General features: G+C 31.3%; 1 protein-coding gene across 2 annotated transcripts; it reads right to left on the bottom strand.

Annotated features, from left to right (window-relative positions):
• Positions 1-2,514: 2,514 nt before the first annotated feature.
• LOC107450626 (uncharacterized) lies at positions 2,515-12,040 on the bottom strand. 2 transcript variants are annotated; one of them, XM_087168658.1, is made up of 3 exons: positions 11,843-12,040; positions 9,061-9,302; positions 2,515-2,772 (listed from the first exon to the last, which is right to left on the bottom strand). In XM_087168658.1, exons 2-3 carry the CDS (start codon positions 9,252-9,254, stop codon positions 2,625-2,627), a joined length of 342 nt encoding a protein of 113 aa, XP_087024784.1. In that variant the 5' UTR covers positions 9,255-9,302; positions 11,843-12,040; the 3' UTR covers positions 2,515-2,624. The 2 variants fall into 2 exon arrangements, with proteins under 2 accessions (XP_087024784.1, XP_087024785.1); XM_087168659.1 differs by lacking the exon at positions 11,843-12,040 and adding an exon at positions 11,552-11,825.
• Between the last annotated feature and the right edge of the window lie 1,224 nt (positions 12,041-13,264).

Genomic DNA, 13,264 nt, shown 5'->3' with positions numbered 1-13,264 from the left:
CATGCCTATATATTAGATCAAACGATTGCGCGTTATTGCTTTTTAAAAACAGAAGCTGCTTATTGATTTCAGACCATGAACTTGTGACTTTCTCTAGTAGGGTCCGGTACTTTAATATCTCAATCATTTAGACCCAAGGGGCCACCCTGGTCAAGCAGTATCACTCATCAAACGTTCTGTAGCATGTAGGTAGAGGGTTCGAATTCCATCGTAAACCTGGATGCATATTCATGCCGATCTCTTCTGTATTGTACAATGTGTCTTTCGACTTGACAAAAGCTTAAAAGCTGTGTTTATGTATTTGAGTACACAAGCCTGCATTTTCTTCACAAGCCTGCATGTGTACCAATAAATAAATAAATAAAATGTCAACCTAAACATGCAACTTAATTTTAATATTGATCTGTCGCTGTGGTTAATTGAGTTATAAGATGTTAAAATCTTCCAGCTGCGTAAGTTTTAGATTTTTTTTTTACATAAAATCCATTAATTTAAAATATCTTGCTTAAATAGTGCTGTCTAGATAGTAACAGTGTTGCTCAGATGGTATACTGGAAAGCGTCACTGTCGATCATTGGTTATACCAGGGCTTTATTTGCAGAGATCAAAGTTGGCGGTCCTATCAGAATGCGTTGTCACTGATTGCATTTTAGTGGCTTAGAATTCACTTTAATGCACCAGCCCCGTACTAAAATTGTATCACTGTTTTTTAACTAAGCCTGTTACTGTTTTCACGTGATTGTCCAATTATTTTTTGTTCTTCAGATCGGTAGTTTTTGTGAGAAAAGAACAATTATTCTGAACCCCTCCCGAAATGAAATATCTAGATAGCCGTAATAAAAAATATAAAGGGCAGAAAACTGAGATTTATTCTTTTTAAATTTGACCTTAAAGTGTTATACGTAATTAGTATCAATAGTTGTGTTTGTTGTTGCTGTTTCTTATGTCACTTGCCACGGGCAAGCCTGCTTGGTGAAACCGAGCAAATTTAAGGCAGTGTGTGCGCTTCCTGTTTTTCAGTGGCGCCATCTACGGCCAAGAATTCGACTTCATTCATCCACAGATCGTAATTTTGACCTGAATCAGAGAACGATCGATCTCATATCCAGTACCCCCAGAGGTTTTGATAGTTATCAATAGTATCAATAGTTATTGTATCAACTGCAGTAAATTTAAAGCAATGAGTCTGAAATCAAAATAATCTAGTTAAATAAAATATCACTGATAATTTATACTTAACCAACAATTTAGAGTCAGAATTTGTAACTTTTATTATTTTTTTTATATTTTATTTGCTCCTTTTTTTCGAGAAATTATTTTTGACAAGATTGTAATAATATTGACAAAATAGTGGAAAACAAAATTATTTAAAAAAAAAGAAAAAAGAATGATATGAAAAAAAAGAAAATAATTTAAAAAAAGGAAAGAAATATATGAACATCATTAAGGCATTTGTGGATTTTTTCCCCTCCTGATTTCAAACCGGAATGGTGCTGCATCGGTTTTCGCGTACCTTCACCACTGCATCCAAACAAAGAGCAGTATCAGTCTGTTTAACTAGTACAATCCTTGGAAATCTTTTTTTTTTCACTTTTAATTAGTTAATAATTTTTAGTTTCCCTGTCTATTAACAGTACTTATTCATTGTTTATTCTTTTCATATTTTTAAGCTTATTAGCAGTTCTTATCGTGAACTTTCATTGAGTTCTTAACAACATGCTTTTCAAATCTTTATTTTCCATGTTAATACGCCTTCTTTGTAATGCTCATTAACAATTCTTTTTACAAAACTTATTTAGCTCGTAATTCAATTTTCTTTAATTTTTTTGCTTTTCAATTTTCATAAATTGATTTATAGACTATTTGCTATTAAGCAGGCTATAAATAAATTTATTTTTCGAGATTAACAATAATTTTCGCTTGCAAATAAAGTTAAATTTTCCTTCTAAACTTAAAAAAAATGATGATTCGATAGTAAAATAAATATTTAATGTAACCTTTAAAAAAAGAAATTGTCTGTGAATTGTTACATTTCATATTTAATATCCGGTGGCTGGGTGGCGCAGTTGGTTTGTCGTCGGTCTTCTGAGCCCAAGTCTGCGGGTTCGATCCCCGACCCAGACACCGGATTTTCGGGATGTAGAAAATCCTCAGCAGCCAAGTCGTATGATTACGCGGCATGTAAAAGATACCAGGAGTGCCTTATTGGCTCCTGGCATTTCCGGAAAAATTAAATTCCTAGTGCACTTTAGTATCCAAATAGAGTCTCGGTGCTGCCATCTAGTGTGGCAGAAACTAGACGTCCAAATTAACATGACTGACGGTATCTCACCCATTGTGGTGGTCCTGAAAGAGTGGATACCACCTCTGGAGAACGTACTAGGTCTGCTCATCGGCAAGACCGATTGTACAGCTCATTGGAAATATAAAAAAATATTTAATATCCTGTCTGATGGATAAAAATTTTTTTATTACTCTTTATATGAAAATTTGATGTAAGAAAGTAGTCAATAAAACTGGTTATGAAAATTTTATTTAAAAATGATTGGAACAGATAACTGATACAATGTGAAGCTTGATATGGAGCTAGTTAAAAAATAAATACAACTAAGTCCGATAAACATTTACTGATAATTGGCGGAAACAGTAACTGTAGTACTCTTGCTATTCGTCGGATTTGACGTTTGGTAATCTTTTTCAGTGGTTGACTTTGTTACTAAACTATTTTGATCATCTTGATGCTTGCAAATAAACAAAACCTGCAACCAGCAACTAGAAGTAAAATAATAATGAACAAATTATTCGGAACTTTTTGATCCTGGACATATTGTAAAAATATATAAAAATAGATGCACAAAATAAAAAAAAGGGACTTAGCTTGAAATGCGCGTTTAAGAAGCAACAAAGTTTAAAATGCCAGTTTAGGAGCTTGAAATGCATGTTTAACTCCTTACGGTCCAGAAGTACTTCAATTTTTATTTGCAACCAGGTATAATTATAACGATTAATTTTAATAATTAATTCTAATTACTAATTAATAAATGATAGCACATGTGGCCACAGCCAGGATAGCCTGGTCGGTAGGGCGCTGGACCCATGTCCGAGAGTTCGTTGGTTCGAACCCCGCCGGCCGAAGACTCCCCGTGTAGTTGGTGACTGATGCACGTTAAAATTCTGTCGAGTCGCAAAGTCCTCCATTTTTCCATAGCAAATCAAAACCTCTGGGGGTATTGGATTGGAGATCGATCATTCTCTGTTTCAGGTCAAAATTACTATCTGTGGATGAATGAATGGGTTCGCCTTATAAACAGGTGTGACGTATGGTGTGGCGAAGTTGAATTCTTGGCCATAGATGGCGCCACTGAAAAACAAGAATCGCGCACTCTGCCTTAAATTTTCTCGGTTTCACCAAGCGGGCTTGCCCGTGTGGCAAGTGGCATTAGTACCAACCAACCAACCACATGTGGCAACAATAAGCGCCATAAAAATAATAAAATGATTTGTGCCTCTAAATGCTAAGCAATGAACCCTGTATGTAGAACAGCCATGCTGCTTAAAAGGCGCCATTGGTCTGTTAAGGGTAAGAAATAAACATAGCTCAAAATGCTTATTTAAGGGAAGCAGAATTGTTTGAAGAGAATATACCGAAATAATATGAAAATTCGTTTTGTTTCTTAGCATTGCGAATAATCATTTTTCGTCCCGCAGTGGACTGATCGTTAAGACACGGTTCCCAGCAGATCATCGAAGTCAAGCATCACTGACTGCGGTCAGTGTGCGGGTGAATGACCAATTGGATCAGTCTGCGTAGGGACCGAGGGTGTGCGGTATTGGTCCTCGTTAAACTGTTCTTCCTTAAAGTGCTCGACTTCGCGTGCAGGTCGTCGGGCTACCGAAGCGGGGGGGCCATCCCCTCTGCAGAGGATCAAAATTGTGATGGCATGTCTTCGGATCATCCTCAGGGATGTTTCCCAGACCGTCGCCAATAGTCCATTGCGCAGCTCTAGTGCGACGTAAATGATCAAATCAATCAATCAATAATCATTATTCACCAATTAGTTATTTAAAATGCATTATTCATTCAGCATGAAATAAATAATCCTTATAAATTGAAGAGGAAAGATAAGTTTGGTTGTGTAAAAACTTCATTTCTATTTTCTTTTTCAAAAATTATAAAGATAGGAAAAGTTGACAGAAAAAACAGAAAATTCAAAAGTTGTCAACAAAAAAATTTGAAATAAGAAAAAGAATGAAAAACAAAGCTTAAAAAATGGGAAAGCTGAGAGAGGCAATTCAGAGCAGGTGGAATTTCCAAGCACTATGAAGAGGTGATTCGAAACACTCGTTGCAATATGCATTCATATGAATGGAAACAACATTCTGAAGCACCAAATGAGCTAATGTGACGTATGTGGGTAGAAGCTCAGCGAGATGCACTGGAATTTTGTTTTATTCTTATGAATGCCGATTCCTTAGCTAATGACATGAATTCCTCCCCACTTCTCTAGAACGTTTAAATCCTCATGTTTGCCTTTCTCGGCTACCGCAATTTTTCTAGTTATTTTTAATCTTTATTTTTCCTTTTTTTGGTGGCAATTTTACGCATTTTGTTTCAAATGTGTTTCAGTTTTCTCATTCACGGCTGGTAAGTCTTGAGAATGAGTACCTATTTTTTAGGGCTCCAAAAATATCAATTTTCAAACGAAGTTTGTACATTATCAAGTATATACAAATTCTATATGATCATTTACTTAAACAGATATTTCCATATTCTTAAATATGCATTTTGAGATCTATCAATTTTTAGATATAACTATGCCATTAACATTATTTTTTCAAATGATTAAGCAAAATTGTCACAGTTTTCTTAAACGCTCATTTTCAATGATATTCATTTTTTGATGTCTCACTTCAAGCTATGTTCACACAATATAACGCAAAATTTTGAAGCTATGTCCAAACTAAAGAATTCACCGTAGAAAAGTTCTTAATTAGGAAAATTAGCTTTTTCATCAATACATTTTTGCAAAACTTTTTTACAAAACTGTCTTCTTAAGTAAAAAAAATATTTTAGTTTTTTTAAAATTCCATTCCATAGATTCTTAATGATTGTGCTCACTCCTATCAAAATATTTTAGTGAAATACTATTATTTTGACTATTTTGAAATAATTTATTTAAATTATGTTAAAAAGAGGTTCAAGGGATGAAACGTTTGCCTCTCAATGAGATGAACCGTGTTCGAATCTTAGCGATGGCTGGTCGATACGAATTCTACACCAGGCTTGCATCAACTACAGTGCTGACGTAAAAATACCCTAAGTGCTAGACAGATCATGGGTTTTAGTCAGCATGTTGTCAGCCTAACCGTGAGAGGTTTTCGTGGTTTTCCTCTCTATGTAACGCAAATGGGATTTAGTTCCATCAAGAAAGTCTTCCAAGAAGGCGAATTTCTCCCAATAATTGATCCAGGAGCTCCTTTGTCCTCTGGAATGGATTCAAAATTACAAATCTACGGAATTGAACATCAGTAGTCGTAAACCCGAAATTGGGTCTGCTGTCCAATGAGGGTTATGAAATAAAATTATGTTAAAAAAAGAATTAATGACTTTTTAAGTCTAAATACTAGTTTAAATTACAATTTATTTAGCTGCAATAATTTTTAATGAAGATTTCGCAGCTTAAATAAGAGCTTTGGAACAATTTGAAAAAAATGTACGCCCAGCAGCAAGAAAATGTGATCGAAATGAAGATGACCACCGAATTTCGGCTGATACTCTAATAAAATATGAGGCGTCACATGAAGGTAGATAGTCAAGAAAAAGGGATAGAGTAGCATTTGAGACTACTAAAAGTGGTGGAGAAAAAGTATCTTATGAATTTGATATTGATGCATTACAGTTAGTAGCAAAATTGCAGGATATTTATATGGATTATTGATCCCAAAACGTAAAACGCAATTGACTTGAAACTATGTTACTCTTACTTGCTGCATCTCTAATTAGTACAATTTACATCCGATTTACTATAAATTTGAACTCAATGCTCACATTAATTATAGTTTTCGTTGTACGCTGAAATTTTTAATTGGGTTGACTAGTTTTGAGTATTAATAAGTGTAACTTAATTTTGTTTATTCTTTTGAATTTGCTTTTCAAAACGCAGCCTTTTTGTGACAAAAATTTATTTTCAAAAATTTCTACTAGCAACAAAAACTACATTCCTTTTTTTTTCAAAAAAAGAAAAAAATAGTACAATAATACATAATACATAGCGTTATCATTTGAGAAGGATACTTCTACAACTTATAAATACAGCAAGTTTTAGATATCTAAAAAAATAAGTTATAAACATTATTATATGTATATAAGTTATATATTATACAATAATTTTTTTTATTATTATTATATATAAATTATATATATTATTATATAAGTTCGAATTGCTAAAACTTTTGTATTTGTAGCATAGAGAAAAAAAGATAAAAGTAAGTACAATAAGATTAAAAAAAAAATGTATTAAGTTTATCGCAATCGTTGCAAAATGAATTTAAAAATAATTAATCTTTTTTACAGGATTCTAGGAATTCTATTTACAGGATTTCATCAATGATAATGTCAATGATAGGTAAGCGAATTTTTACGGTTGGAACGTCACCCATCAGATCCGGCAAAACTCTTTCTAAAATAATGTGATAGGTATTTCCGTCGAGGCGTTCATGTAGAAGGTAAGGGCCAATCAACATGTCACCAATAATACCAGCCCAAACGTTTACGCTGAAACGTTGTTGATGTGCATGGGCACGTGTACATCTTGGATTTTCATGCCCCCATACGTGCATGTTGTGCAGGTTCACGACACCATCCCGTGTAAGGCAGGATTCATCAGAAAACAAAATCCATGATGGAAAATCTGGCTGTGCGACTCGCTGTTGCAAATACCAGCGTGAGAATGCAATGCGTTTGGGATAATCGTCAGCGCACAATGCCTGTACTTTTTGGAAGTGGTAAGGGTGTTGTATGTCATCGCGCAGTATGCGCATTATGGTGGAACGAGCTACACCCAAGACACGTTCACCTTCTCGGAGACTTCTTTGCTGGTTGATGGCATACTCCTGTAGCACGGTTTCTTCTACGACAGGTGTGCGTGTAGCACGTTCTCGACCGATGTTGCTACGTGCTACGAAAGCACCTGATTCACATAATCAGCGGTACAATCGTCCAAACAAAACATGACTTGGCTGACGTCTGTTTGGGAAGCTCTCAAGGTACGTCCGTGCCGCGGCTCGTCCATTTCCATCAGCGGCGCCGTATACGTAATGCATGTCTTCCATTTCTGCTTTACTAAACTCATTCATCCTTCTCCTTCAACGTCCACGCCTGAAATAATTGTTTTTCCCACTCTCCCGTTTTCGTGTAATTATCGCCCTCTAGCGGTCGCAGTTTTAATTTTCGGACACAAGTTCCTATGTAAATCTTGTTCATCATGATATGACAGACCAGCATGTTAAGTTTGTAAACGACCTTTTGGGACACCCTGTATATCGAATAATTTCGTCAGAACGCATTTTAAAATACGAAATCATAAGGACTTAATACTGTGGAGTAATTCTGAAGAGGAAACTATGGACTTAGTTAAGTCAGGAGAGTGGCTAGAAATATAGTTTTTTTTCCTCCTATTCCAGCATATCTCTGAAATTATTTAAGAAAATCAAAGTATTTTTTGCACGCAATTAAACTTATTTAAAAATATTTAAAAGTTTCAAATATAATGGTTATTTTTTATTGAATAATTTAATGATGATTGAAAATTTCTTAAGTTGTAAGATATACTAATTTTAACATTGATTTAAACTTGTAATTTTAATTTTCAAACTCCAAAGTTAGAATGATATTGGTCAAATAGTTTCGGAGTAAAAGAAATCAAGACTGTCATGTAAATTTTTTTTCTTCTCAAGAACTGTTTGACAGATTCGGTTCAAAATTCAACAGTTCTGCCTGAAGTAGAATTAATATTAAAGGGAGAAAACTTCAGACCACTCATTTGAATAAACTATTTAGATCTTTTTTCCTAGATTGCGAAGACCTTTTAATATTTTGAGAGTCTCATTTTGTCAAAAGAATAAATAAATAACTGATCTGTCTTGCGTCTGATATTGAACACGAATTATGGCCAGCTTAAATGGAAATATCACTAGCAAAGATTAATTAACCTAATTAAGAATAGCTTTTCAAACAATTTTAATTGCACAACGCAGTTCGATCATTAGATCAAAAGTTATTAAGCGTAACGTTCATTGAAGCCATCATTTTTACAAATGCTTTCCCATTATGTATTAAAATCAAGGCTAAAAGATTTTTCATAAAATATTAACAAATGGAATGTTTCAAATATTACTTTTTTAATGATTGCATGACTTTGTTTTTATACAGTGCTCCAAAAAAACGAAAAAAAAACGGTCCACTCTAATTAACTTTTGATTTAATGATCGGATATTCACTTTCTAGGCCTCAAACATAATGGGAGTTTGAGAAATGACCTCGAATATGCTAATTAATTAGTGCAAAAAATATTTTAAGTAATGAAATCAGGCACAAAAAGCACTTTCTCTGAACAAACATACTTTTTTTCTCACCACGGATTCGGATTTCTAACCCCCAAAATATAAGGGCAGCAGCAATCTGGGAAATAAGTATCCCATAGTTTGGTCAGGAGAGCGATCCAAAGTTTTGACCCCTTAATGATAATTTTACTTTTTGCGTATTTTTAAGCGAATTGAAAAATTTTTGCGCACAATTATGTAATATGTTTTTAGAAAGATAATTCTATGCAAAAACTACATTTTAGTAAATATTTATAATTTTTTTATTGTTTTATTAGATAGTAGTCGAAAAATTTTTTGAATTGTACAATATTTTACATCATTTTAAAGTATGTATTTTTACATAGCAAAATACAAAACTTGGCTGAAATCGGTCGAATAGTTCCTGAGAAAAAGGAGTCAAATATTTAAAATTCGATTTATAATAAGTGGATATTTATTTTTCGAAGAATAACTTACCAAAAAGTTGTTAGTGACAATATGGCAATGAGACCAGCTAGTGAAACATGAAAGTAAAACGAAGGATGGGAGTAATAGATATAACTTAATGCCAGTGTGATACCGAGAATTAGAACTTCTGCAAACATGATACTCTTGAATGGAATTTTGACCAGCTTATCCTTTTGCTTGACGAAAGGTTTGCATAAGCGCATTTTTCAGAGCTCTGAAATACTCCAACAGGATCTATTTTGTAGCATTACCTGAAAAATAAAAATTTATTTAATCTTCCTTGTCACTTTCGAATTTTTATCAATTTAATATGAAGGGTTTTTAGCTATTTAGTGGTAAGCCGCATTTTTTAAAAAATTAAACTGTTCATTAGTATAGCTTCCATATTGGTTCTTTTTAAATTTTCTACTAACAACACAATGTATTGCTGACATGACATTGTAGTGCTTTTTAGCAAAAGGCTCTTTAAAATTGCTCTTCTGAATAATTTGAAAATGTTGCTTACCATTATATTGAGCCAAATCCCTCATATGATTTCATAATTAATAATATTATGAATTGGTAAGAAATAATTATTTGAAAACAGAACAGAAAATTCAGGCACACTTGGAACAAGGATTTTTTCTTTACAAAATATATTGTTGATAATTTAAGAAAATAAAAAAATTTAACCCTTTTCGAGAAAGGTGTCAATTTTCGGAAGACTTATTCCAAGAATATTACAAAACGCTGGATATGTAAAATTATTTGCTTTGAAGCATCAACTCTCTTTCAGCAATCACTGTTCTTCAAACTAAGTCACTTCGTTTTGCAGTAATGTTATGTTAAAATACTTTAGGGATAGAGATTTATTAAAAATTTTTTATTTAGTTTATCTAAAATTAATTTGAATTTCAAGACCACTTCTTTGAGGAAAAGTGGGCTGGATTTTTACCTTTTGTAAAAAATTGGCAAACTTCTGTGCTTACAAAATAACCCAATTTATAAATTCTATATTTATAACAAAAAATAAACTCAATGAAAAATGATCAAATGAATGAAAGCATAATGCACAAAATCTTACATGAGGACCCTAATTTCCTTATTTGTCACCAGCATAAAAATGATAAAATTTATAATGGCATTTTTTACTTTTCAAAAATTTCTTTACACTAATTTTAATTACTTAATAATTATTCTTTATTAATTTTAATTATTTAATAATTATTCTTTACACTATTTTTTAATATTTACCATTAATATTAATTTATCATCCTATTTTAGTATTATCTGCTAATATTAAGGTTATTGTATTGATTACTATTGCGAATCAATGCTTTAAACTAAAAGTGGTGTTTCTTTATTAAAAAATATACCTATGACATTTCTTTACTATATAACCTTCTACGATAAACATATTTAAACATGTATGGAAAACACTAGCAAAAAAAAGTTTAGCGTGGAAAAAACTTCTTGAGAAGGCCAAGGCCCACCCTGGGCTGTCGAGCCATTGATGATGATAATGATCTAAACATATCAATCATTTTAAGATTATTAAACAGTAACCAATTTATATTAACTTCGAACATCAGCTTTATGTAAAACTGCATCCTAAGAGCATATGCGATTAAAATAATGAATTCACAATTGTTAAACTTCATTAGGGATAAACTTTTTGCATTGTTATCTGTCCCGTGAAAAATATTTAAGCAAATTGTTTTCGCGGATAATCGAAATTTAAAAAAAACAAAGTTTTAGATGAAGATGTAATGGTAACGAAGTTCAGGTTTTAATTTTCTTCCAATTAATTAACCGGAAATTAAATCTATGTAAATTCAATAAAAAGTTTTGGAATTTCTTTTATTTGAATACTTTTGAATTTTGATGTAGCTATCAATTTATCATTAATAAGTAAAAAATAATTGTACCAATCGTAGGAATAAGTGAGCGAAGCAAGCAGGGGCATAACCCACTAGTGTAAAATAAACTTAAAATGTTCTCGGAACAGTTAAGGTTCTCATCACATAAATTTGCACAGCGAATATTAATAAGAATTGAACAAGAATAAAATATTGAAAAGAAAATTTTTTCTTCCAGAAATCGGTATCTAGTTGCATTAGAGTTATAGCGCTTTTTAATAAGTTTACAAATGAGCGAGTTTAAATTGACTGAATAATTTAAACGCAAAAACAGATAGTAAAAATGAAGGTTGTAGAAATGTGCATAGCTAAAATTACATGATAATTTTTGCATAATAAGCGAAATACAGCATTAGCATAATATAATAATAACATAAAATAACAATGATAAAATAATGAACATAAATAATTGAAAGAAACGTTATTCTTCAAAAATTTATCCCATATTTTCTTCGGAGATGTATGCCTTTGGGGAAGTCATTGAAACGTTGCTAAAACAAACTGAAGTAGTATAAACGATGGTTATACGAATATCTTGTAATGTGGAATCAATATTTTCTTAAATTCAAGTATTTAAATACTGCTTTATCGCTTTTTCTTACCTTAAAACTTTTTTTATTCTTCATTATTGAGTAATGATTTTCATGCTAAGTCAGCGAACACTTTTTGAGAAAATGTAATTTAATTAAGTTCGCAAGGACTTATTTAACTCACAAATGCCACAATACGTTACAACTTTTTGAAAACTATTCACAAATTAGTATGTGTTCGTAATCTGTAGAAATTATAAATTGAAAAAATTAAATAAATTTTTATGGTAAAATATTTAAGTAAACGAATAAAAATTGAGAATTAGTTTACTGTTTCAAAAACGTCAAATAATTGTAACTTACTTGAGAATGTTCAACCGATGTCAATTTCAACTGTCTATTGTTTTGTTACATGGAAAACAAAAACGATATCACAAACACTTAAAAATTAAGTTCTCGTTTCTTCGATTTGACTGTCTTAAGAATAATTGATAACATTTTGACGAAACATCTTCAAATAAAAATAAAGAAAGATGAGTGATGAAATTCGCCACTTAAGTGAAGTGATACGTGGAATTTGATAAAAGTTTTATAAGGGCTTGAGAATTTTTCTTAATGTTTTCCTATCAGAAATAAGTTTTTTTTTAAAAATTATTTTCTCAAATGACTTAATATTCTTATGCCAAAAGTATTTTAATAGCTTTCTTTAAAAGTTTCGATTGTCATTCGAATTATAATCATTCATAAATAATGTATGATATGATGGCATATGATAATATTAAATTATAAATCCCCCCAAATATATAAGATTGAATTTTTTTTGCAGTATAATCTCGCAATTCAAAATTTTTAAATTTAGCGTTAATTTTTATATTCTACTTGCATTCAGAAACCATTTTCTTTTAGTGCTGCCATCTGTTTCGTTTTAAAGTAATTAGAGTTCCTAAAAACGTAAAATGATCTTATTAAGTTATAATTCACCTTAAAATTTAAAATTATTATTAACTTCTTCTATTCGCATGGAAATTAACTTTTAAATAATAGAAATATAAACAAGTTATAAACAACAGTAAAATGCACAAAAATTCTTTTTGAAGACAAAAAAAAAAATTTACGTAAATTAAAACTAGTTTATGAATGATACTTTTGGAGAAATCCCTAACCGAATATGATTGTGTTTAGTTTTCTGATTTATTGCAAAAAATAGCTGTTTAAATGAAAAGAAAGTTTTAGAAAAATTTGTGACTTGGATTAAATATTTTTGAGATTTCAAATTTTGATAGTATTTAAAATTAGGAAAACTGAGTATGAATCGTCACTAATTGTGTAATCTTAAAAAACGCCTTTTTTGCATTAATTTATATAAACGTTATGAAAAAAATTCGTTTTTTTTTTAAATTTTTGCTCTTAGAAATAAAACCGTAATGTTTGTATATCAATAAAAAAGAATTGCGTGTACTTATGCTAATCGAAGACATTTATATATTTGATATATGAAACGAAAGAGAAAATTAAAATTAACTACGGAATTTCACAACGTTGGTTATAAATTATAACATATTGTTTGGTGAGTTGTTTTTAGTATCCTTTACATATTAAAAATTGGTAAAATTACGGCCAATTTTTTTTTTCCGGAATAGATAAATGTGCAGTGGAAAGTTATAAGCAAGCATATTTGAAGACTCATCTTTGAATTTACAAGAAAAACATTAAGCAAAGAAAACAAATTAAATCAAACAACACACTACTTTCTGGAAAACATAATCAACGAGAGTATTTTACTCT

Source organism: Parasteatoda tepidariorum, chromosome 7, assembly GCF_982258835.1.
Source record: "Parasteatoda tepidariorum strain Cologne lab strain chromosome 7, Ptep-v5.0, whole genome shotgun sequence".
NCBI classification, from domain to species: Eukaryota; Metazoa; Arthropoda; class Arachnida; order Araneae; family Theridiidae; genus Parasteatoda; species Parasteatoda tepidariorum.
Note: the sequence above shows the minus strand (reverse complement) of the source record. Positions and strands in the feature narration are given on the sequence as shown.

Bases quoted from the DNA above. Each gene is read 5' to 3' on its own strand.
- LOC107450626 (XM_087168658.1), bottom strand. From the start codon at position 9,254: ATGCGCTTATGCAAACCTTTCGTCAAGCAAAAGGATAAGCTGGTCAAA. The intron at 2,773-9,060 runs GTAAGTTATTCT...TTTTACTTCTAG, and splicing joins TTGTCACTAACAACTTTTTG to TTGCTGGTTGCAGGTTTTGT.